We start from the raw sequence: 26,718 nt of genomic DNA, 5'->3' as shown, positions 1-26,718 counted from the left end.
AGTGCGTCCAACACTGATACACGGCTCACCTCTAAACATAGCCCTGAGACAGCTCAACTCTCTTGTGTGTTTATGTGTAGTTGTTCGCTAAGAGCACTTGCCCCAACAGTGTGTTACAGGCTTTAAGGGGAATCTTTGTCTTTGTGTCTAGCTCTGGGCTTGGTGCTGGTCACACCACTCGGTCGTGTGCTGTGCCAACCTTAATAGGTTCTTGCACTCTTGCAAATGATGCCCCAGCTGAAAATTTGATGGAATAAAAATAAGAGTTTGTGGTAGGCGAGGCTAGAAATCAGCTGTCACAGCCCAGCAAGGTTTGCTGAGATACACAAATTCCTTCGTTACTTCCTCAGCGGCTGTGTCCTTGCGCCTGTATTCACAGTTATGCATGTGTACATGTGTCCGTGTGTGTGTCCGTGTGTGTGTTTCGTTTGTCGGAGAGCGGTAGTGCAGTGGTTAATGTACTGCGCCACGAACCCAGTGACCCGAATTTGAATGCTGCTCACGGCCAACATCGGTGACGAATATCTGAACTGGTCCTAAACCTCCCATAGGTTGGCTCGGCCTTAAATGAGTACCCGGTGCGGTGTGTAAACATCACCACTAGGGAGACGAAGGCGGCGGGGGGGACATGGTGCTGACCACCCCTTCATCGGTGCTACTCGCTATAACAGCACCTGCGCTACAAGTCTGTTGCGGCTACACGGGGTGGGACGTGATCTTTGTCTTTGCAGTTCTCTGAAGTGTGCAGCATTCAGCTGCCGCCGATCGCGCCGGGTCCCTGCAACCCTCCTCGGGTGTTGGGGAAACCCAAAGCTCGTGAGCTTCACATCCGATGGAGTGAGTGCGACACCGCGATCCCGGCCTCCCGTTTCCGCGAGGCTCCATTTACGTTCCATCGTTGATGGTTGCTGTGCGAGATTAATTCATGGGTCGTATTCTATCGTGAAAAAATAATGTGTTTATGGGAAGAAAACCAGGGGAAGCTGGAGGAAAAGCACCCGTATAGAACCAGGGGGTGTTGGAGAACTTAGAACCTCCACGCACAGAAAGGCAACAGGTTTGGGTATCGAACCCGGGCCCTTTTTGCTGTGAGGTGCAAGCATTACCGCTGCGCCAATCCCTTCCAAAAGTTCACTGTGAGCGACGCGGCGTCCGCTCCTGCCTCCGCGCGTTCAAGCATTCGTCGTGTAACGCGCACGGAGCAATCGGTTCTTCCTGGCTAGCAGCACTTGCCCCTACAGTTCCGTCTAAAGAATATTCGGGGGGATCTTTGTCGGCATGAGTTACCGACTCGTGGCTGAAGCATTGTCAGTGATAAATTATATTGGACCTCCTCCCGCCCCGCCCATCCCGAGCACCTCCGATTAGCACGGTTGACTACGTACGATGCAAAAGAAGTTCAACATACATAGACTCGTGCTCTTAGTTCTTTCGGTAAAGTCACGTAGGTAAAAAAATGAAATAAAAATTAATAACATAAAATAATAAAATCACGACGTTTCGGAGGCAACACAAGTCTCCGTCATCAGGTGGGACCGTCACACAAAGACCCATGGACTCACACAGAGACCCATGGACTCACACAGAGACCCATAGACTCACACAGAGACCCATGGACTCGCACAGAAACCCATAGTTGTCCTTGCCACGCATCTCCAATTAGCTCACAGTTGGCTACGTACGATGCAAAATAAGTTCAACGTACGCTCATACGTACCCCAGTGGCACCACGAGAGGGCGCTATAGCCGCACATGTGAGTCACAAGCGGCTTGGGGTGAGTGGGGTCCAATAGAATGTATCATTGACAGTGCTGCAGATTAGTCATTAACCGGTTCATAAAATAATTGCGGTTATCTGAGAGTTATACTTATGGTGCACAAGATAATGCAAGTACATAAAACGTTTTGAGAAATAAACTAAGCCTACATTTTTCACTTTTATTTAAGAAATAATATACTGTTCTTACAGAGGTACTCACCAAGTCAGTTGTGGGGCATTCTAAGTTGATGTTAGAGCAACAGTGGGGCCGTTTAGAGTACAGTATGCTGTAGTACAGTACAGTATACAGTAGTGCAGCACTGTACGCACACGCTTCCGCTAGCGCCACCACTCGGCAGCGTCCTGACACTTCCGTAAACAACAACGGATCTATGATAAGCGCACGGTCAAGAATGCCCTGACGGCTGTCGACAACATTTCCAGATACGTGAAGTAAGATTCATTATGACCGATGCCGGTTAATAGGGCATCCCGGATAGTGCAAAGTGGCGGGTAACGGAGCTTCAGCCGTGCATCACATTTGCCCGGCGATCTGTACGGCTAAACGAGAGGCGTTGCTGTGTTGCTGTTTTCGTGAAGGCCCGTCAGCCATGGACGGAGGCTGCCCTGTGGCGGAGTACACCGTGGAGCTCGGTGGGCCCAACGTGGAGCCGCGGGAGGCCTTTGTGGGCCCTGAGCTGGAGTGCACAGTGCAAGGCCTGCTGCCCGGGCGCTCGTACACGCTGCGAGTGCGAGCAGCCAACAAGGCCGGGGTGAGGACCTACCCCCCCCCCCCCCCCCCCACCCAGAGTTGAATGATAAACGAACGGCATTCATAGAGCGTGACACACCTCCGATTCGCACGGGTTGGCTACGTACGGTGTGAAAGAAGTTCAACATGCGTGCATACATAGACTCGCACAGACTCGCACAGAGACCCACAGACTCACACAGAGACCCACAGACTCACAAAGAGACCCATAGACTCACGCAGAGACCCATAGACCCACGCAGAGACCCATAGACTCACACAGAGACCCATAGACTCACACAGAGACCCATAGACTCACACGGAGACCCATAGACTCACACTGAGACCCTTAGACTCACACAGAGACCCATAGACTCACACAGAGACCCATAGACTCACACAGAGACCCATAGACTCACACAAAGACCCACAGACTCACACAGAGACCCACAGACTCACACAGAGACCCACAGACTCGCAGAGAGACCCACAAACTCACACAGAGACCCACAGACTCGCACAGAGACCCACAGACTCTCACAGAGACCCACAGACTCTCACAGAGACCCATAGTTTGTTGTCCTTCCCCCGCATCTCCGATTAGTATGGGTTGGTTACGTACGGTGCGAAAGAAGTTCAACATACATACGACTGCGTATGTCAGGTGACACTGCGCTTGTCATGTGGTTCGGCATGGAACAACAAGCGATGCACAGGTTTTTTTGTTTGTTTCCCAATGGAGATAAATCCTCGTGCCTGTGACACATGCATTGCACCTTGCATGTGAGAATCGATATTATGTAAATTATACGTGATTTATATATGTATTCAGTTTACACTTTTTTTGTTAAATGAAAAAAAAAGCTGAAACGATGCCGACGAGAAAAGAGACTGCGAAGAGAAACGATGCGTAAATCGAAAGCGACCCTCAGTCGCGACGATCCGTCGGGTTGCTTGCGGGGGGGGGGGGGGGGGGGGGGGCTGTCGATGGGCTCAGTCGATGTCGCTAACCCGTCCCCCCCGGCCTGCGGGGCTCCCGCATGTCGTCCGCTATCTAGTACGGACCCTACTCGGAGCCCGTGGAGATGAACACAGCAGCCGGCGTTCCGGAGCAATGTCAGCCGCCCTACCATCACCTGCAGAAGCGCGACCTTGGCAAGCGTCAGCTGGGAGGTGAGTGTCAAGCCGCGCTCGGTACACGAGAGCCCCTTCCCCCACCGCCTCGTATACGCCACGCCGCAGTTTCCCCAAACTCACTTCCTCGCGTCAGCACCCACGAACGAATCGCCCTTGCCCACGACCGCGTTTCGTGGCGTTTACGTGGTTTCGGTAATCACCGGTGAAACGTCACAGTGCTGGAATTGTAAATGTTGTGGGATTAACTCTCCCAACACACAACCGGTTAGTGCTGAACTAGTAACTAGTTGGCACGTTTTGTTTACGTGACGAACCTTACTCATTGGCGCTGTCGGATGGTGGTGGTGGTGGTGGTGGTTTAACGACACGCATTTATATTGACGCGATCTTTACAAAAAAAAAGCGCTTCATGAATAATATTGGTCGCGAAATGCTACGTGTTAAACTCGGGGTTTATTTTGCACGGGTAAAACCCCCCACCTCCAATTTAGCCCCATCGTTTGTTGTCTTTCTACCGCATCTCCGATTAGCACGGGTTGGCTACGTACGGCTGCAAAAGGAGTTCAACGTACGCATACGTACAAGCCATTGGGCAATACATGCTAATTTTTGATGGGGGACCATGGTTACACCATAGGAAACCTGGTTACTACAGCAACTGAAAAAATCTACTCGGCAATCCAAAAACAACTGTACATGATCAAGCTCCAAATGGCAAGGTCATGCATCAACATGGGGTACAACCGGCACACAAAATGCAAGGCTCATAGAACGCATCACATACGAGCAACGCATTGATAACTTAAAGCGGAGCCGTCAACTGCACACACGTGAATGAAATTCAGGTCCCATGGTCCTGTAACCCTATTGGGTGACGACATCACCGCGGCGAAGCCAAATAGGGCTGGCTTGAGGGGCGATGACATCGTGGGGAACCCACCTTCTGGAAGATTCTACCAAATAATAAAATGCAAATAATTTTTTTCTCATTTTTTTTTGATTATTGGACGATTTTTTTAGAAATTTGGGGCGGATTCAAAATGTTAATTTGGGAAAGGTCGGCGATTTTTTTTTTCTACAAATTCTCGGCAAGAGGAGCATGGTTTTGGTTGCGCGGTATGTGTCCTCCACGCACAGTGTGGGCAGGTGCAGTTGCGTGACGGGCGGACACACGCGCGAGCTGTACGTCCATAGATTTCCCGCTGTTGGCAACAATGTCCAGGTTCATTAAATTCCCACTAATTTATCCCCGTGTTCCTCGAGGGTTGCGAGTAATTCTCTCTCCGCTATCGTTTTCCAGTAACGCTCGTTATAGACCCGTCGGTAACGTTTCCTGGAAACATGCTGGCTCGGAGGATTCTTTGAAAAGCGAATTTATTACGTCTGCGCTATGGATGTGTTTTTGTGCACTTTCTTTTTTGAAGACCTTTTGCGACTAAATATCTGTTTCTACTGGTCAAGGCTGCAGCTAATAAAGTGTTTCATAAATGAAATACAATAATCGACTTCAATGTATGAGCGCCGTGGGTCGCTTTCACATTATAATTGCACTTGTATGTTGCGTTTAGATTGTCATTCATGACTTCAGGTAACAATAGAGAGTCAAGTAGCTGAACATGAGTGCGGTTTTCCGGGTATTTGGCTGCTTTTTGAGAATTTCCTGCATCAAGCTTTTTCCACTTACGACCGAGGGACATATTCATCGCTTTGTCTACCAGAGCCGTGCTGATTGGTACAAGCGTACGCACGTGTACGCGTGCCCTTGCGATGGCTGCTCGCCTCCACGGTGTTATAGAAGTTGTTGCGATTTTAAGTTGTCAAAAGAACGATGGCTCACAACGCGGATTATTTCTTGTGTATTTAATGTTGCGGGCTCTCCTGAGCCCCTCTCCCCTCCCCCGCCCCTCTCTGAATCGTACAAAATGGTTCAGCTGTGTCAGAAAAATGAGCCGGCCTCTTTTGAGCAAAAGATGTATTTCAAATAATTTTAGGGTTCACTGTGAATGTCCAAGGCTCATCGGGCGAGACGAAGGCAACTTCGAGATTGCGGTTCATTGTTTACGCCCTTTGGGGCTCATTAAGCCAGAATAAAACACCTTGACGATGCGTATCGGTCTGCGTGTATGTCTCCGGCTCGGAGGCAGACTAAGGCGGCACCTTTGGGATTCCTAGGCCCATATATTAGTCACGGCTCGCCTCTACGCTTGGCCCTGGCCCAGGTGAGCCGCCTCAAAGCCGCCACCGACGCGTTTAACCCGAGCCGGCTCTTGAGTGCGGTCCCTGCCATGGTCAGGATTTCCACGGAGTCGATCCTGAGCCACGCCACGGCTGAGTTGCTCCTCTGAGGCATCCGCGGGAGTCACCGGGCACCTCAAGCCTGAGCTGAGCTGCGACTAAGACTACAGACCGCACAGTTTGCGTCAACACCAGGGGCTGACTAGGGGGTTGAGAGCGGCATACCACCGTGTTAACGTTGTTCGTCACTTGGGCCTGAATGCCGCCAATCTGATCATTCACATGGTCATTGCCAAATCAATTGAAATGGGCATAACGATGAAAAAGAAATAGCCGAGATGTGACAAATATTACGTTGTAAGGTCATCGCGTATGCAAAACTGATTTCCTGTAACTGAATGTTCTATAAACCCTGCTCAAGAAATTGTGTGCAGTTTCACATCGGCGAGTCTGCCGTGAGCATGGATACGCAGGAAACGTGGACGAAAGCAATCGGCCGACTCGGCCCCACGCTGCATCCGCTGCCAACCCGGCGTGCGTTTGTGCGAATGAATCCGTCCTCTCGCCAGAGTCCCTTTAACAACGGAGCGGATGTCACGGAGTACCGGCTGGACTGGGGGTGCGAGGAGGGCTCGCTGCAGCACGCGTACGCCGGTGGCTCGCAGAGCTACGAGCTCAAGGGACTCTCCCCGGCCACCTTCTACTTCTGCCGCGTGCAGGTGGGCACGGCGCTGCGTGTGTACGCGCAGACGTAGCGAGGCGCCGGGGGGTGGGGGTGGCGTTGAGAAATTCCGTCGATCGGAGTTGGGTCGTCATTTTCGAAATTCCATTCGGGCTCTCGGCTGTCCAGGCTCCCACCAGTTCAGCATCCCAACTGTCCTCGGGCTTGCGTACAAGGGACTTTGAACTGTGTCTCCGCGTTTCGTGAAATAACACGCGCATTGTAAACGTGTCATCGTCATCGTAATTATTGCTGCTGCTGCTCGTCACGTACCACCCGCTCCAGTTTACCAGCGACCCGCAATAATATCAATCGCACGCATATAACACGCTTGCGCCCGGCGCGCTCCGTGCGCTCGTCTCGTCGTCTCGTCGGGTGGCTGCAGGCGGTGAATTCGGCCGGCGCCGGGCACTTCAGTGCCGTCGCCACGGCCTGCACGCCCCCCTCGGCGCCGGCGGCCGTGAGCTGCGTGCGCGTCCTGCAGGACGGCGGCGACTCGGGCCTCGCCGAGTCCAACGCCGCCGCCGCCGCCTTCTGCCCGTCGTCGTGCTTAGCCGTGGCGTGGGACGAGCCGTGCTCCCACGGCTCCGAGATCGTGGCCTACAACGTGGACTTTGGCGAGCGGCAGCCAGTGGCGACGGAGCGAGCGGCCGCCCGGCGGCACGTCATCCGCAACCTGGCGCCCGACACCACCTACAGGTGGTGACGACGCCACCGCAGCTGCCGCCGCCGCGCACGGTTTTTTTACGTAAACGTTGACGAAAGTTTGCGGTGATTGCGTAAAAAAAAAAGCTTAGAAATTGTCTTTTTTTGCAATATGCCATACATACACATAAATACAAAATAATGTGTTCGTTTTAAATTGTAAGCTAATTTCAAATCTTAAGGTTGTTTTGATGCTTACGAATTCACGGTATACAGTGCCCTAAGGCGACACAAATACACTGCTCACATATTCTTGGTTCTTTCAGTAAAGTCACGTATAAGGGAAATAATAAAATAATGTTAATAACATTTTTATTGGTTTATTATTTTGTTATTTTATTATTTCCCTTCTACGTGACTTTACCGAAAAGAACCAAGAATATGAATCCCTGCAGTCACGAAAGAAGCTTTAAATCAAAACACTACTCACAGTTTCTTATCACACTCCGTATTTCTCATATCAACAACGCTTCGTTTTAATTGGCTCCAATCGTTGCTTCCCCCCCCCCACCAGAAGCTATCAATGGGCAATGCCTTAACGGCAAAAGCAAAACGACGCGGACTCGCCGCGGCGCGGCAAGCGAAACAATCGCTGCACACGCAGCACGACCGTCTCCTCGGCCTCCGCTCTTAGACACGAGCTTGCGTTAGCAAAGCTCACGGACACGAGCGCGCGTTAGCAAAGCGTTGTGTAGGAGGGAGCCCGGCAAGCTGGGGCCTTAAGCACCGGTGATCCGGAGCTCCCCGTGAGTAATTGCGGTAGAAATTTCCGTCTGCCAAGATGACACCAATTTGGAGCACTCCAGCAATGCTAATCTTTTCCTTTTGTATAGCCGCTGATGCAGCTGCAGAGGGACGACTGCAATTTCACATTCAAGTAGTCGTCGAGCCAGATCAGTGCATTGGGTGCAGCGGAGTGATATTGTTGTGATGTGTCATTCGTATTTGTGGATCGGGGCGTTGCGTCGTTATACGTTGCACGATCTGTTCTGAATGACCACAGACAGTCGCACTATTCATTTTTAATTTGCCCATCGGGTATCCGCATCTGCCATGGTTTGTGCGGATATAATTTAGCGTGGACCACGCGCACTCCAGATTTTTTTGGCTTCTGTAATGTTTTCGTAAATGTCTGCATCATAGCAGGAAAAACACACGCTTATTAAAAGAAAGTTATCATTTAGACACGTTTTTGGTAAGTTGCTTTTTCTAAGCAAGTCGGCAAGTTCAGTATTCCAGAAGCACGCGTACCTGACATAGAGCCCAGTCTGTCTTTAATTACCTGTCCACGGTCGACATTTATTGCTGTCCTTTCCAGCTGTGCCCCTATTTGACAGATGTCTCCATAGGAGGTGATTGCCACTGATTAAATACCGGCCCTTTATTCGCATTTTTCTGCTCCGTGATGCGGGGCATCGTCGGTAGTCCGGCGTTAATTGCCCGGCTGCGAGCTCTCGGCGGACGCGCGCCAACTCCCACCCCTCGCTCCTCCTCTGCCGCCGCTGCTTGCCGCGCAGGATACGCGTGCAGGCGGTGAACGCGGTCGGGGCGGGCCCGTTCAGCCAAGCGGTCAAAGCCAAGACCAAGCCGCTGCCGCCCGAGCCGCCGCGCCTCGAGTGCTCGGCCTACGGCCCCCAGAGCCTGAAGCTCAAGTGGGGGGAGGGCGGCGCTTCCTCCAGGGCGGCCGCCGCAGACTCGGTCGTCTACAGCCTGCAGATGGAGGACCGCGCCGGATGGTGAGATGGCGACGGCGGCGGCGGTGGCAGTGCGATGCGTGATGAGTCGGCCGATTAAAAACTATTGGAACGATGTTTTTTATTTCGCCAGGTTAAGGTGGGGGCCCCCCTTCAGTTTACCAGCTCTTTTCAGAAGCGACCTGGCCACCACATATGATAGCACAACGAGGTGGGCTTAATCGTTGTGTGGAAATTTGGAGCAGCCGAGTACTCTTAAACACGTGGCGTCGATTCTGAACGTGGGAGGGGAAAACCGGAGGACGCGGAGAAAAATCCACTCTGCTACGGCGAGAGAGAGACATGCAAGCTCCAAATATACAGCAGCAGGCGTCTGGGTAGGGATCAAACCCACGACCTCCTGTATACCAGGCGAGGTAGTTAACATCTCCTAGCCACCGTGGCACCGTATGTACAAAGGTCAACTCCTGTACACAGGTGAGAACAGGTGTGGGTGGCCAGCTGTGAAATCCGGCTTGAACAACGTCATCACTAAAACCCTGTTTTGTTTCACTTTTACCAACTAAGGTTGAAACCGTTTGATGCATTAGCCCTGTCCGTCCGTCTTTCTGTATCTTTGTCCACTTCTCTATCTGCCCCCGTGACATGTAGGTAGGTATGTTGGACTTCTTTCGCACTGTACGTAAGCCAACCGCGCTAATCGGAGGTGCGGGGGAAGGACAACAAACTAAACACAAATGCGACTTTTTAGAAAAATTTGTTTAAAATATTTTGATTTAACAGTGCATTGCTCCAGTGGCTTCATAACATCGGAAGGAGGAGAGGGGGTGCACAGATTGAGCTCTCACTGATTCAACAAAATAAACCTGCAGCATCTGTTTCGAACGGCTGACGTTGGTGTCGAGCAACAACTGCAATGTTACGTGTCGAGGTGGTTGAGCCAGCTGATTGCGTCGGGGCGAGCGGAATGTAATGAATTGCTCCTGGGACAAACATCCCGCGGGCGAAATGGAGAATAGTCTGTGCGCGACGTCGAATCGGCATCGTGACCAGGCGCCTTGCATTCCTTCGGAGTGCAACCGGCGCGCCCCGTAGCCGCGCAGTTGACGATGTACTTGTAACCGAAATAATTCGCACAGTGAAAACAACAACAACCGACCCAGACATTGAGCCCTGAGGAGGGGGGGGGGGGGGAGGGTGGGCGGGGGTGCCTTTCAACATGGCTGGAGATTGAAACGAAATATCCACGCTCGTTCCATTGCTGTTTGTCTGATCACATCAGGGATGTGTGTTGCTCAAAGCGAGCATCGAAAGCTGGTGGCTCATCTCCCGTTTACAGCCCTGAGGCAGTGGTGGACATTCAACGTTCCTTTAGGTGGGGGGGGGGGGGGCGAGTCCATCGTACGGCAGCCGCTGATGACCTCCCCACAAAGTGGCACTCGTTGTTTTTTGACCGCAGAGGGATTGATGTGGCCAGGATCAGCACCCCCCCACCACCTCACCACCACAATCAGGATTTGAACTCGCAACCCGGCGATTGCGAGCCGTTCGCTCCGCCGTTGGACTGCCTGTTAAAGAGCAGAAAAGTAAAACGGGCCTTAAAAGAGGTGCTAATATGTTCAAATACCAAATAGATAACTTTTGCAAGGCATCAAGTCTGCATTGTAGTTCTAACTGCTCGACCAGAGCTTTAATACTTCAGCTGGCGCCAAACTGTGCCACACGCCCTCTCGCATGGTCTCTCTGGGAGCCTCGACACCGATAAAGTGATTTGATTTGAATTTTTCTTCCCGTGTAGTTTTGACGATGCACACGTGTCGCGTCATCTGCCGATGAACTGCCGATCCAGGAAGGCCATGCGGCCGATGGATTGTGAAAAAATAGCTTTGGAGGGGGGTGGGGGGAGGGGTTTGGTAGGGGGGGCTTGAGTTAAGGGTTCACGTGGAGAGAGACAAACGCGAGAAGGGAGTTGGGGTTGTTCGTGACGCTCTCTGCTCTGCGTCCGCGCGCGCCAGCTTCACGGCGGTGTACACGGGGAGCTGCCACACGTTCAAGGTGCAGCGTCTGAGCGAGCGGACGGCCTACGCCTTCCGCATCCAGGCCACGAACGAGGCCGGCGACGGCCCCTTCTCGGAGACGCACACCTTCCGTACCACGCGTCTGCTGCCGCCCGCTGTCAAAGGTGCGGACAACGGTCCACCCCCCCCCCCCCCGCCGCTCCTCAACAACCGCCATTCGCCACTAAGTGGCGGTGACGTCACCACGACGCTTGTGCCAGGCCATGTGCATCTTGAGGCCACGTGAAGTGTCGAACGCCCGCTGGCAGGAGGTCACGGGGCAGACCCAGGTGCCACGGGTCGACTGACCGAGATGAACGAGATGACTGGCTGATGCACCACCTGTGCCCCCTAATGTACCAACTTGCTGTGCTTTAGCCACCCGCCGCTCCTCCCCCCCACACACACACACACACCCCTGATCTCCCCTTAGAATGCTGGTTACTTCATCCCTTGCTTATCGCCCCCCTCCCCCCCCCCCCCACATATTGTTATCTTGTTGAAGGTACACTGCTGATGGTTTCTATATGCACTGTGACTATATCGAACACGATTTCCGTTCTCTTCGTTTTTTAGGTAAAGTCACGTAGGTAAAAAATGGTGAATTGCTTAATGGTGGCAGGCAATCATCTGACCCATAGGTGGCAGCCATCTCAAGCCAGAGGACGAGAGGACTCTAGCCGCCACGTATATAAAGGATTTATAGTGAAAAACTTTGTTTTTACGGGTTATACTTGTTCATACTCTTAGTTTTTTTTCCGGTAAAGTCACGTAGGTAAAAAATGAAATTAAAATTAATAAATAATAAAATAATAAAAATCACGACGTTTCGGAGGCAACACAAGTCTCCGTCATCAGGTGGGACCGTCACAGCCAGATTTGCTGTATAATTTTTCAATTTGATAACAAAAAATTACTTGTGGTGAGTTCAGCTCGCTTGCCAGAGCGGGAGATGGATTGCTGCGTCACAGGGACTGCGGTGGCTCGGTGGATTAAGAGCGCTTGGCTACGTACGGCGCAAAAGAAGTTCAACGTGCATAAATACATAAGCTCCCACTCTCCCCCCCTCCCATCGAAAGGCCCAGAAACCATCGACGCAATGTATCGTGCTTGTAACCCTTGCCATAATAATAATAATAAGATACAGAAGGGGGGGGGGTGGGGGCGGTGGGGGGGGAGCCTCTTGTGAGGTCGTCGTGCTGGTGCCAGCGTGTGCTCCTGGCCAATCGTATTTCCACGCTTGCGCTGTGCAGCTCTCGACACGATGTCCGACGTTTTTTCTTTGAAAGGATCGATGGAGGTGCTGGGCTTGTTTCAGATTCTGTCGCGTTTTTTACCTGGCCAGGTTTTTCTACCATGGCTTTTGTCTCCTTTTGTAGATACCGCATCTCTGAGGTGCTATTCCCATTCCCACCTGGGCTGTTTCTGCGCGTGCGTTTTTCTAAACGTTGTCCCGAGATACTGGACATGCTTTTGAGGGGCGCTTACGGTGCCGTAGGCTCCTGCTTGCTTGCGTGCGTGACTTCCTGTCACGTCCCCCTGGGTGACCCAACCTCTCCCGGGTTCTACCGAGTTGGAGAACTTTGTCGGTGGAGGAGCCGGCCGAGGTGTTGGCTACTTCTTCTTGGTTCTTTCGGTAAAGTCACGTAGAATGGAAATAATAAAATAATAAAAATAAAACATTATAAAATAATTCTCACGACGTTTCGGCCATTCTACGTGACTTTACCGAAAGAACCAAGAAGATGAATCCCTGCAGTCACGAAAACTTTAAATCGGGTTGGCTACTGTTGAGAGGCTCTGGGAGCTCGAGGCCAGGGAGGACCCTCGGGAAAGGAGCTCACTGGGAGGATTTTGCCAGGATGGGGGGGCGGCCCCTCGGCGTTGACAGGCGGAGGGTTGCCACGCCGCCTCGGCGCGCGATGCTCCGACGCTCGACTCAACTCGTCCCCGTGCAACCCCCACCCTCCCCGCGGGCGCGCGCAGGCTTGCGGGTGCAACAGATGGACGGCAACGCTTGCGAAGTGCTCTGGGAGGCCGTGCCACCCATGCGGTCGGACCCCGTGGTCTACGTGCTGCAGCTGGCACTCCTCGCCACTGCCAGGGACGCCGATTACAAGCAGGTATGCGACGGTGTGGCGGACGCGGTCGGGGAGATGACATGCACCGTGTTTGGGCGGCCAGGGACGGCTCGCCTGGAAATAATAAAATTAATAATTACACTTCTTGTCGGTTCACGCCAGGGGTTGGCAACCTGCGGATCGGGAGCCTGCATGCGGCTGTTTGACTACTGCTTCCGTGACGTTATTCATTTAAGCACCACCGCCTCTCCTAGTCACATTGCATTGCGGCTGTTGATGTATTTTGGTTTGCCGACCCCTGGTTTGTACGAATTTATTTTTCAAAATAATTTATCGCGTTCGTTTGCAAGGAAAAATATCTAATAGGTGACGTTTCAGGGCAATGGGCCTTCTTTTTAGTGTTTGCGCTATGAACGAGAGCTTTCGGGGAAAAAACAACACCGGTTTTATTATACGTTGGGCAGCGGCAGTGTTGTCACCCACTGCTGTTGACGGATGCATCGAGTGTTTTTTGTTTATTGTTGATCGCGCTGCCAAACGCAGCAGCTTCACCAACCTCATCGGCCGCATGTGAAATCAAATCAAACTAAACGAATCACCGGTGACATTCGCCGATTGGACAAGCGGACGAGTGACCGTCGCGTTGCGAACACTTGCCCACCCCCCCCCCGTTAGGTGTACAAGGGCCCGGACACGCAGCACCGGCTCTGCGGGCTGCACACGGGCAGCGAGTACCGCCTTCGCGCCTGCGCCATCCGCCAGTGCACGGAGCAGCAGGGAGCCCCTCCGGCAGCCGCCCATCTGTCGTCAACAACAACCTCCTCGTCGTCATCGTCGTCATCGTCGTCGTCGTGTTCGTGGTCGTCGGCGGCGACCGCCGCCACGGCAACGTCCCCGTCTTTGTCGCCGGGGGTCACCACGCGGGAGCTGATTGGTCCGTTCGGCGCCGCCGTGACCTTTCACCTGCAGCGGCCGCAGTCGCAGGCCTTGGCGGATGGGGCGGCCGGGCACGGCGGCGGCGGCGGCGCCGTGACGGCGGCGGGGGGCGCCGGGGGGGCGGCCAAGGCGCTGAGCGACGAGCAGTGGGCCGCCATCATCCTCGTCGCGTTCGCCGGCTTCTCCATCCTCATCGCGGTCTTCATCCAGCACATGGTCATCATGTGAAGTTTCGTTTCGACTGCCCCGCCACAATTGTGAAACGGTACACGCGGAAATATTTAAGGAGATGAAATCGTATTTCTTTTCCGGTTTTTATTTTTTCACTTAATTTTTTTTTTTACGAAAACGGTTAATTTGTGGCACGGAGTTCATTGTTTTTTTTTGTTGTTGGATGGTTTTTGGGGTGGTCCAAGGCAGTTGTGCTAATAATGGTTTGTTTGTTTTTTGCAGTTCCAATTACATCTTAAATAAAATAAGATAACTATTTGGACAACGTGTGCCCAAGTTCGCACGTTGAGAATTCTGTGTCTTTTCCAAAAAAAAGTGCGCTAACTTTGTAGTTTCCCTTCGATTCTCTGAACCATTCACTCTCCTGCGGTACCGTGCATTCATGCCATGGGACTGATTGTCCACAAGGGACGCGCGTTGGACCGTCGACGTTTAATTGTCACCTCAATATTTTAGAAACGCGCCCACACACACAACTCCCCCCGCTTGTCTTCGGGGCCCACACCAATTCGGACGAGCCAAACTTCCAACGTCGTCCTTCCTGCCAATTTTCACTTCGGCGAAACCGTTTCGAGTGTGGGCGCTGGCGAGTTTGCCGTCGGTAACAGCGTTGCGCCACCTTCGAGGATTCGATGTTTATTTAAAAATCCAAGTTTTGGTTTAAGAATTTTTATTATTTTCTCCGGCGTCAGCACACCGTGGTCCGTATCGTTTTGTGTGCGTTCGTAGGTGCGCTCTTCTTTATTTTTTTCTTCGAGCGGTTTCCTTTTCGGGGGTGGCGAGTCGCCGGAGGCCACCACTTACGCGCTCGATAGCAGCCGCTGCAGTCGGAAGAAAATGTCCTTGCACTCAAACATTTACGTTGAACAGTATTGACCCTGGCGATGTTGTTGTTGTCGTCTTTAACGGTGGCCTCATCACGTACGGAGGGGTGGGGGGGGGGCGGCTGCCGTGTGTCTTGTCCGTGCTCGCGGATGTTTATAGGGCGACGACTAAATACGTGCCATCGTTTCCAAAGAAAAGACGTAAAAAAGCGAACTAAAAATATCAAGTACAGTACAGAACCAATATTTAGAGACGAGAAAAAAATCGGTCTTTCAATCGGCAACAAACAAAAAGCTAAGTCGTGTACGAACATATCACGAGTGAGAAAGGGACGCCAAAATGTACGACGTCAAAATCTGTGGCCTCTCTTTCCTGTCGCCACCGACGGGAGAAAACCGCGCGCCGTGGCGGAGGAAGGCGGCTGTAGGCAGCGGTCCGATGTGTGTTCCCGCTTGCCCGGGACAACGACAACGACAACAACAACAACCGTCGGCGCGCCGCGCTCGCTTGGGTTTCGGCAAGAAGCCGGCGGCGGCGGCGTTTGCGCAGAGCGCCGCACCGCCCCCCTCTCTCACCTTGCTGTCGGTCCGATGGGAGAGGCCCGTAATCCAGCGCTCTCTGCGCGTCTTGGAAGTGCATTTTGTTAACCTTGGACCGTACTGCGATGTTTTATTGTTGTGGGTGTCGGTCCCTTATGCCAGCTACTCCCCGATCCGCACTTTCTCTTTCCCCTCGATCGACCCCTGCGCCCGACGTGTGTGTATCTATTTGCTGTTTGTATCTGAATGTATTCCTTGAAGGGTAAGGGACCCAATGTGCCTCTGCTTAGGGCGCGTTTTTTTTTTGCGTGTGCGGCCACACGCTCCGGGAAAGCCTCGGGCAGCCTCCGGGCTAACTCGGGCGACGGGGTGTAAAGTCGATTTCAGAATATAAGAAAAATACAAAAAAAAAACGTTGAAAAAACCCCAAGCCAAAATCTGTTACTCCATCATGCAAAGCCAAATTCCAGTCCAAAGGCAAATGTTTAAAACGTAGTCGCTCCCCCCCCCCCCCCCCACCACTAGTAGGACTATGACGGCGATGACTACAGCCGCTGATTATGGAACACTCCGGAACGTTTGGGGCTTACCGCTTGCCGCCCTCTCACACACGGCAAAGGTGTGGTGGTCCCGCATGCGCACGCTCGTGCGTGTGCGCTTAACTCAGTGATGACTAACTGGCTACAAAATACACAAACGTAGAAAATCGGGCTGGGGGGGGGGGCAGTGTGGCGGAAATGCACGCTGCGATCATTTCTCTGAGCGTCGTCCGTCGCTGCCAAAGTCGCTTTTGCTCGGCGCGTGTCCGGAAACAGCTCCTCCCAGATCTGTGAAGAGGGCAAGTCCGGATTCCCGTTCGTTCGCCCAATACCTCATGGGGATCGCGGGTGAATAATTGCGATGATTCTCTTAAACAGTTTCCTCTTTTCCTCCACGATCCGACCGGCCCGTCTCGGTTTCTGTTTCGTCGTTTTATCGTGCCGTGCACGCGGTGGCCGGTCGTTGTCCGTGGTATTGGAGAGAGACGGCGTGCTTACATCTACAAGCCGGGAGAGAGATGCATACCGATTGCAAATATGCTCCTCGGCAGAATAGGGTATATTTTTTTTCCTGCGTAGTAAAAAAAAATATATATGACGTGTGTGTGTGTGTGCATGTGTATGTGTGTGCAGAGTACATATATGTAAAATTATATACACTATATGGAATATACACACTGTGTATACACTATGCACATATAAATGCACATACTCAAAAAAAGCTCGAATGCTGGCAAGCGTTTTATTTTCTTACCGCGTTACTTTCGAATCCTTTGAGCTGTATCGTTTTCGTTTCGTTCGAAACGTCGCCGGATTGGAGACCCGCGGTCGGAGTCTCACCGACGCATAACGGCGTGAATGGTTTTGTCGGGCCGATGGCGACGCCCCTCCATCGTGTTAGGTCCTTGCTGTTAATTCACGTATTATTCCGGTTTTCTCTCCCGCGCCATCGTCCCCACCCCCCCCCCCCACTACCCTCCCGTGAACACGTTTTAGTTTGTAAGTTGATGAAACGTAACGGTGCAATTTCTCGGCGTGTTGTTGATGTCCGGTTGCGCGTCGACGCTATTTATTACGAATCCCTCACGATTGGTCCTCTGCTTGCGAGCGCCCAATTCCGTTTTCTCGTTGCTCCTCGCGTCGCACAGGGCGACGCGCTCTGCTCGCTGTTCATTAACCCTCGTTTGCTCCTCGCCCCCGCCACCTCGCGATCGTTCACGCATTCGTCCAGAAGCTGTTTAAAACAAAATACTAAAACCGGACACACGCATTTGCTGTCACGCGCCAAACGGAAGTTTTCAATCTCTAATACGAAGTGTTTACATTTTTATCCTCGTCCGCGTCTTTCAGAGACGTGGCGACGTTGCTGCCACCGCCGCTGGCACCGTGTCGGTAGTGGCGACCCCACGCTGGGCTCTCAATCCGCGGGTCGCCGGTTCCATTCCATCTGCGGATGGCGCGGCAGGTGAAACGACTTCCCCCCCCCCCACTGCCGTCTCTGTCCACCCAGCGGTGTAAATGGGTAAACCACCGTTAAGTTGATCGGCAGGTCGCGTGTGGTGTGGTGGGGTTAAAGTGTGTCATACTTGCCACCTCTTCGAAGATTGTCTGGCCCTTGTGGAAGAGTAGACCAAAACACCCGCTTGAGGAACAATCCGGAGCGCCTTCTGGCGGATGGGAATTTCAGGGGCTGCGCCTTTTACCTTTCACCCCCGGACGAGGCCGGCAGGCCCAGGACGGACATCTGAGGGTGCCGCCTTCGGTCGACGGCGGCACCGTTGCACGCGACAGAACGGCGCGTAGGATGTCTCGCGTGCGGGAGGAGGACTGGGTGCGTGGAGTGACATCGGGCGGGGAATTTTGCGCGTGGCTTTTGTGGTTTTTACGATGGGCTGACCCGAGCGAGGTTTAGCAACGGAGCCGTTTCCTTTCGGTGTGTCGGGCGGGGGTCGTCGGGATCCTGTCCGCCCGATCCTGATTTAGTTGAGGCTTCTCCTTTGTCGGGAAGCCCGATCGTTTGAACGATCGATCGCTGATAATTATCGGCGATCGTTTGAACGATCGATCGCTGATAATTATCGGCGATCGTTTGAACGATCGATCGCTGATAATTATCGGCACGCCTGCCGCTGGACGGGAGGTTCTGGTCCATCCGGCTTGACGTGGGGGGCGGCCATTAATTTAAAAGGGGCCCCGGGTAGTTATCGGCGACGACGACAACATTTTTTTGCTGACAACATTTATCCCATTAATTGACCGAAATCATCATCCCAGCTCTGCTTTTGTGCCAGTCAGAACTGTCCACTGAACGCGTCCTCACCCTGAGCGCGTCCTCACCTGCCGCCCTTTGTTGAGGAGAGAGACACACACGGGTGCGGTGTGGCTTTGCTGAAACTGATCCGTGTCCTGTATGCGTACGTATTGCCGTTGAACTTCTTTGGCACCGTACGTAGCCAACCGTGCTGATCGGAAGGTGCGGAGTGGGTGGTGGGGGGGAGGACATTGAACTAAACACAAAAAGCCAATTGTGACTTCAATGGCAGCGGTCTCGTGAAAAGTAAAGCCAGCCGCCACTTACGCTGTTGCCCAAAGTGCACAGCACGGGGTGGATATTGCATGCTGTGTGTGTGTACGTGCGAGTGGCTGCGTTTGTGTGTACGTGCGAGAGGACGCCACTTCTAAGCGCGGTTTGTCTGGGTTAGGTCTCGCTGTCGCCTCTCACCGCCGCGGGAGCCGTCGATGAGCGTTGTGGCGCGCGTATCGATCTTATGGACCGTGCCAAGATGCCGCAAAGTAGTCCTCGTCAAAAGCTTCGAGGGGGTTCACAAACGCTCGATGGCGATACGTAGACCAAAACCCGCATCGCCAGAGGGGCGGCGACGACTCCGCGCGTTCAAAAACAAAAGGAACCCCACCCCCCCGCGGCGCCGGTGACTTCGGCAAGGATAACCGTAACTCCGTTCCAAGCGCGCTGAAATCAACGTGGGGGGGGGGGGGGCGGAGTGCTCCCGGTACAGAAGTGGCCCCACGAGGCCGAGGCGGTCCTCTCCGCGACCTTCGCACAAATGCGCCGGCGCGGTTTCGTCTACGAATTGTAGAACGTTGACCAAATTTAAATTGACAAACGCACGGTGTGATTTTTACAGACCCACCCCCCCCTTCCCCTACCCCGTCCTTTTTGTGTGTTTGTGTTGTTTTGCGCCATTTGTGCCGAAGCCTCGCGCACCGTTTGTCCCGTTGCACGTGCAAGGCGTTGTGCCCACCAACGGCAGATGTGATGCTCGGTCGTGGCGCGTGGCGCCCCGTGCAATGCCGTTGGACGGCCGCGAAAGAACGCCAGATCGGTTTGGACTTTTTGTCGCGGCTTGATCCGAAAGCCGATCTCTCGGAACGGGATTGTTTTACCGACGATGCGACCCATACCACGGAGGCGCGCAACGATGAGTTGCGATCGATTACGTTTCTCCCCCCGCCCCCCGCGACCCGATGAGACGCTCGTTCCCCGTTGTCGCGTGTAGAGTTCGACTTTTGTTTCTCGCCGACGTTCATCCTGAGTCTCAAGATTTTTTTGTTGTCACGAGGGCTCCTGAAAGTTTCGCAGTCGGAGTGGGGGGCGGCGGGGGGGGGGGGGGGTCGTCGGCTGCGTTGCTTTGTGTTTTTTTTATCCCAAATTTGCGGGTAAATTTCAACATTTTGCCAACGTTTGGATTTGTCTCATTTCCCCGCCCCCCCCCCCCCCCCATCAAGTTTCGTCACTCCGTTGTTTGTTCCGTTGGGCCGAGTGACATCCGCACGTGATGTGCATGTTGATTTTGGACACATCGCACGCTTTCGACGCGTGTATCTTGAGCCGAAGGAAACCACTTTAATCGACGTTCGCGATAAAAGGCTTCCACCAATACCGAATGAAGGAATGGCCTTGCTTTTCTCCCCACTATCTTTTTGCACTTTTGCTCTTTTTTTAACGTTAAGTCTTAAAGGTTTTTTGTTGTGTGTTCTCTTCCTGTGTGTGTGTGAGTGATGCAGAAATGTTATCAAGATTCAAGTTCGTTAAGGGGGGTAGCGTTAGTGCAGCGGGTTATCGCTACGCTGCGCTACGAACCCGCCGACCCGAGTTCCATTCCCGCTCACGGCCACCACCACCAACACCAGCGTGACGGTTATTCGAACCGGCCCTGTGCCTCCCCTCCCCTCGCTTCGACCTCAAATGAGTGCCTGGCGCGGCGCACAGTAAACATCGCCGCTGGGGAGACAAAGGCGGCCGGGCGTGGTGGTGTGCTGGCCACCCACCCCCTCGTGTGCCGTCGCAAACAGCACTTGCCCCAACAGTCTGTTGAGGCTTTAACAAGGTCGGGAGCGGGGGGGTTCCTTTTTTCTCCGATTCTGAAAGTTGACCAAGCTCCCCCCAAGGTGTCTCGCGGCTGCTATTGACGGCGAAGTTTTGCCCACAGTGGCGGCGGTCTGGATAACCGGGGGGGTGGGTGGAGGGGGGTACCACGGGTTTCCCGCAGTGCCACCCTCGTAGTTTACCCCCCCCCCCCCTGAGTAGCCCCCAGCGCGAGCTGTGTGCCCCCCTCTCCGTTCGACTCGTTGCGGGGCGAGGCCAGCTGTGCTTGTATCCGGAGCAGTGTGCTTTTATCAGAAGTTTGCGCCTTCCCCCCCCCACATCTCCCCCCTCCTAAGCGTAAACGAAGCATATGTTGCTTATACCAGAACTGTGATTATTATTTCGGTGTGCTCGTGTAAAGTTTCTCACTGCGTGGCTTCACATCCTTGCAAGCCCACCAGAGGCACTGCTATGCACAAGGAGTTGGTGACATGAAGGATTATTGAGTTTCATTAAAGGCCTGAATCGTGACGATTCATCTCACCCAGTCAACTACGGGGCCTCGGGGGGGGGGGGGGGGGAGAGGTGGGGCGGGCGGGGGGATGTTGGGTGAAATGTCCCTATCGTAGCTGATTGTACAATTGTGTGATTGTGGCGAGTAAGTTGCCCGGAACATAAGAAGTGATGCCCCTGCTGCCGCTGCTGCTGCTGCTGCGGTACGGGGCAAACACCGGCACGGTGGCTCTCCCCGGCCTGGGCTTGAACTGGGACGGCAGTGACGTGAGGAGCGAGTGGCGCAATGCGGAGCCGTTCGCAGTTCCGCTTCGCCACCAGCGCCTCCAACGCAGACCGACCGGGCGGTAGCTACCACGCTCTCTGCGGCAAGGCCCCACTTGTTAATCACGGATGAAGCGCCGAGCGCGTTCGACGGTTCGGGATCGTGAACTCCGCCACCCGCAAGAAACGTGCCAGTTGCTCGGTGCGCAAATGCCAGCACCGGGCGCGATGGGGTGGTTCGTTTGGCCGGGGCGGGCATGGGGCGGCGGTCGGATGCGTCGCGACCTTGTTACCTCGTGGCGCCGGGCAATCGCGAGCACTTGCTGGGATTTCAATTTGTTTGGTAGCAACTCCACAGGACGGGGGGGTTGGTGGTGGGGGTTGGTGGTGGGGGTTAAGAGTGGCGTTGGGCGGTTTTCGTGAAGCTGCTGAAAGAGTTCAACGCTGCAATGGCAACGAACGTCGAGACAGTACGGAAGGAGGAGCGCCGCTGTATGTTCACGGCGGTGGTTGCGTTTCGCGACGACGACGCCGCCGCCGCCTTGTGCTTGAAGAAATACAATCGCGTGTGGGAAAAGTTGAAAATGTGAAATTTTAAGGATCGTGGGGTTTTTTTGGGGGCGTGGGGGGGTAAAGAATTTGTTGTGGCTGCGGTGCGAGAAGTCGTGAGGTGGTCTCTGTGTGAGTCTACGGGTCTCTGCGCGAGTCTATGGGTCTCTGTGTGAGTCTACGGGTCTCTGTGTGAGTCTACGGGTCTCTGTGTGAGTCTACGGGTCTCTGTGTGAGTCTATGGGTCTCTGTGTGAGTCTATGGGTCTCTGTGTGAGTCTATGGGTCTCTGTGTGAGTCTATGGGTCTCTGTGTGAGTCTATGGGTCTCTGTGTGAGTCTACGGGTCTCTGCGTGAGTCTATGGGTCTCTGGGTGAGCCGATGGGTCTCTGTGCGAGTCTATGGGTCTCTGCGTGAGTCTATGGGTCTCTGTGTGAGTCTATGGGTCTCTGTGTGAGTCTATGGGTCTCTGTGTGAGTCTATGGGTCTCTGTGTGAGTCTATGGGTCTCTGTGTGAGTCTACGGGTCTCTGCGTGAGTTTATGGGTCTCTGGGTGAGCCGATGGGTCTCTGTGCGAGTCTATGGGTCTCTGCGTGAGTCTATGGGTCTCTGCGAGTCTATGGGTCTCTGGGTGAGCCGATGGGTCTCTGTGTGAGTCTGTGTCTTTGTGCGAGTCTATGGATCTCTGCGTGAGCCTATGGGTCTCTGCGTGAGCCTATGGGTCTCTGGGTGAGTCTATGGGTCTATGCGTGAGTCTATGGGTCTCTGCGTGAGCCTATGGGTCTCTGGGTGAGTATGTATGTTGAACTTCTTTCACACCGTACATAGCCATCCACGCTAATCGGAGGTGCATGGGGAAGACAACAAACGCATGCGTCTGTGTGGAGCGGTGGTGCAGCGGTTAGCACGCTGCGCTACGAACCTGGCGACCCGGGTTTGGGATCGAACCCACGCACTCCTGCATACCAGGCGAGGGCGTTAGCGTCTCATAGGCACCGCGGCGTTGAGACGCGTGCGCTGGGGTTGTAACCGTGCGGTTTGTATGTCCCCCCCCCCCCTCACCCACCTCTTCCGATACGTCCCCCCCCCACCGCCAGCGTGGAAGAGTAGGCCAAAAATAGCCTCCGGAGATTTCTGCTAAGTTGTTGGAGGCCTTTCCGTCGGCAAGTGGCGTCCGCAAAAGTGGTCACCGTTGCGTGCGCGGCCACGCTTTCACCTACCCCGTTTACCCCGTGATCTGAAAGTTTGGCGGTGCTTAACCAGCGACTGGGCCGCGATGCGTCCCGTAAATATTTGTTATTATTCATTTTTTTGTCACTTGTTGGGGGGGGGGGGGGGGGGGGGGGTGTGCGCGAGTATATTTCTCTTGCTCTGTGAGTTTTCCCACGATATCGGATGTGTGAACCGTTGTATATCGGGAGCGGCGAAAGGCGTGCGATTGTGTCCTCCAGATTATAAGGCGCGCACAGCTTTTATAACCCCACCCCACCCCACCCTTCCTCCTCCCCACCGCTGTATTCTGTGAACGAACTTTGGGGCGCGCGTCTTTCGATCTTCCCACAACGTCGTTTTTTTTTATGACAGCGTCGTTCAGAAACCACATTCTGAAAGACGGCTCATTCACACTCTTATTTTTTTCGGTAAAGTCACGGAGGTAAAAAATTAAATTTAAATTACTAAAAATAAAATAATTAAAAATTGTATTTTATTTTTATTAAGAGTGAATCCTTGCAGTCACCACACGAAAGCTTCAAATCTAGGCTCATTCATAGCCAATGCCGTATTCTCCCAATTATGAAAACTAAAATTGAATGACCAATCATTGGTGCATCTTTCTGGAGCGGCGTATAATCCGGGAGAATATGGTAATATCTGGGTTTTTATTTTCATACCGCTGCAAATGATTGGTGGATCATTCTTCTCAGTAGTTTGACCGATGCATGCCTCGATGTGGGGGATCGGTCGTTTGCGCGCGCGGCCTCGTACGTTAGCCAGAGAGGCATTCGCCAGATCCGAGGTGGTGCGCCCATCTTTCTTTTGTTCACGGATATATTTTCAAAAGCAAACCGAGCGCAAGGGACCCAATCCCCCGAATCACATACGGCAAAGTTGAGCCTGCTTAGTTCAGTACTTGGGTGGGTGATCGCTTGGGGATTTCCAGGCCCGGCCAAGAGGTGGTCGTGCCGAGTGTCCTCTCATCCCCCGGTCGTGCGAACTCGGAGTTTACCCCGGGGTCTCCTGTTTACTCTCACGGGAAGGCCAAACTGTCAAATAATGGAATTGGTCAAAAACACATACCCATTGGCAGGGCCTAGACTTTTACAAGTAAGCAAACATCCTCACAAATTTCATCGGTTGTGGCAAAGATGGCAAAATGCATCACGGTTATTCTCGGCGAGGCGTGTAACACTTGAAAAACGCCCTCCTGCGGGCTTTGAGAACACCACCAGCTTACTCGTGAAGGCCCACTCCACCAGCGATATACAACGGCCAATTTGGGCAGCAGTGGCCAAAGGGCCCTCTGACAATGGAACGAGGCACCGATTCGGCAGAAGATCGCTTTCGGGAGCTAACAAATAGACGGACGCTACGAAATCTCCTCGTGCGAGAATGGATGGGGGATGGCTTTGTGATTCATAATAGAGTTTGTTTGGGTTAGGTCGTGTAAAATATATAAATGTGTCGTTAAACCCGCCACCACCCGACACAGCCAACTAGTGAGGGTTGTCACGTAAAGAGAACGTGGCCAATTCGTCACTCGTACAACACTAGTGTATAGTGTAGTGTATAGTGTAATATACTAGTACAGCACTAACCGGCGTGTTGGAGAGCCAAGCCACAACATTTACAATCTGAGTACGACGTTTCGCCAGTAATTACAACTAGCTTCAAATCTAGCTCTGGATGTGCTGTACTCGTGACGAATTGGCCACGTTCTGTTTACGTGACAACCCTCACTAGTTGGCTGTGTCGGGTGGTGGCGGGTTTCAACGACACATTTCTATATTTATGCGATCGAACCCAAACAACCTCCATTATGGATGATCTTGGTCGCAAAAGGCTACTCCGTGTATAAACTGGCTTCGTAATTGTTTTTCTCCATTCAATCTTTTCAGTTGTGACGGTTCGTGTGTGTGGTTGAACCCGCTGGCGGCAGGCAGTAGTAGTTAGTAGTAGTCGTAGTAGTAGATGCGGGGATCGTGACCCTTGAAAATCGTGACAATTCGTCGAATCGCAGGAATTGTGAGACCCCTACCAAAGAGACAGAGCAAGCCCCCACAGCCCCTTCCGTGGGGGGGGGGGGGGGGGGGGTGATGGACCACGTCAGGACGAGTGTGCACGTTCGTCAAAGTTGCCGCCGCCGCCGCTGCTTTATAAAGGGGTTGTACCGCGCGGGAAAAGGTGTCCGACGTTTCGTTCCACGTTCAGTTGGCCTCCCGAAGATGCCAAGAGCCAGTATTTTCGCGGGTTTCCGCGCCGAGTCCCAAGTGCGTGCACAATTTACAGATTTTATTGTTTAAATGTAACCCCAGCGGACAACCGAGCGTTGTTGTTATTTTTGTTGTTGTTAAATTACGACTATGCTAAGAACGATGGTAATTATTATTTAATGTTTTCCTAACCCTCCCCCCCCCAACCTCAAACACCCCTCTCTCCCACCACAGTTTGAATCTCTTGTTTGTGGAGAGTCGATTTGCAGGATGCTGTTTTAATTGTCACAAGTAAGAATTTATTTTTTAATCAGGTACCTCATTGAAGAGCTATTACATTCCAGGTGTAAAGAAAACAAGTTTTAAATGTGTGTTGTGTCGCACAGCTGTTAGCCGCTTGTAATGTGTGAGGTGAAGTTGGTTCATGAACACGCGCCCTTCTTGCGTGTACCGCCACATTGAATATTGTACAAAAAAACAACTCAACTTTGAAAACGTCTCAAATTGCGGTCACCAACCACCCCCCTCCCCCCTGTACATTCAGTTTCGAGTCTACTTTTCTGTAGCTTAAATTACACATTGTATTATTGCCTCGTCAAATAAATGTTTATATCATTGCATGAGTTGACTTGCTGGTCCATGTGTTGTCGGTCTGGGTCGCGTCGTCGTCGTCATCATCATCGTCGCCGGATTAAAACCAATATAAATAAGACCACCTCCTGTCTCTCACACATTAAATACAAATGTAAGTACACGGTGCTTCAACAAAATGTTAACATTTCGATTTAAAGCTTTCGTGACTGCAGGGATTCATCTTCTTGGTTCTTTCGGTAAAGTCACGTAGAAGGGAAAAAACAAAATAATAAAAATAAAACATAATAAAATACAATTCTCACGACGTTTCGGCCACAACGCAAGCAGCCATCCTCAGGTGAAGAACAGGTCTGTCGGAAAGACAGCGTCTGAATCAGGTCAAGAACAGGTCTGTCTTTCCGACAGTCCTGTTCTTCACCTGAGGATGGCTGCTTGCGTTGTGGCTGAAACGTCGTGAGAATTGTATTTTATTACGTAAAATTTTTATTATTTTATTATTTCCCTTCTACGTGACTTTACCGAAAGAACCAAAAAGAAAAATGTTAACACTTATATGGGACTATCGTTTTTAATGTGAAAATGAACAGAACACACCGTTAACACAACAAATGTAATGCTGATAGCTTCAAAAAGTCAAAGAGTCTGCACTCGTTCGCCATCGTTGTCAACGCTACGCCTGGAATCTTCTCCAGGTGGTCTCCAGAGCTCGGAGGCGGCACATTTCTCGTGGCGTTGTTGAAAAATTGTCTCAGGAGTGTTCACTTTTTGAAGCAACCCCGTACTTTAAAACACAACTCCAGAGAGACCCGCGGCCTTTCCTGGGAGGGCATC

The 26,718-nt window shown here is 52.7% G+C and overlaps 1 protein-coding gene across 1 annotated transcript in view; it reads left to right on the top strand.

The window, feature by feature from the left end:
* LOC133357258 (fibronectin type-III domain-containing protein 3a-like) overlaps positions 1–25,916 on the top strand; it is a 150,657-nt gene extending 124,741 nt beyond the window's left edge. The window contains 10 exon segments of the mRNA XM_061575112.1: positions 732–837; positions 2,360–2,532; positions 3,569–3,634; positions 3,636–3,683; positions 6,452–6,601; positions 6,989–7,302; positions 8,826–9,044; positions 11,018–11,184; positions 13,046–13,182; positions 13,816–25,916. Coding sequence (XP_061431096.1) covers positions 732–837; positions 2,360–2,532; positions 3,569–3,634; positions 3,636–3,683; positions 6,452–6,601; positions 6,989–7,302; positions 8,826–9,044; positions 11,018–11,184; positions 13,046–13,182; positions 13,816–14,304 — 1,869 coding nt within the window. The 3' untranslated portion in view covers positions 14,305–25,916.
* The last annotated feature ends 802 nt before the right edge of the window (positions 25,917–26,718 follow it).

Source organism: Lethenteron reissneri, chromosome 57 (assembly GCF_015708825.2).
Source record: "Lethenteron reissneri isolate LAM-NWPU_2019-01 chromosome 57, ASM1570882v1, whole genome shotgun sequence".
Taxonomy (NCBI): Eukaryota; Metazoa; Chordata; class Hyperoartia; order Petromyzontiformes; family Petromyzontidae; genus Lethenteron; species Lethenteron reissneri.
Note: the sequence above shows the minus strand (reverse complement) of the source record. Positions and strands in the feature narration are given on the sequence as shown.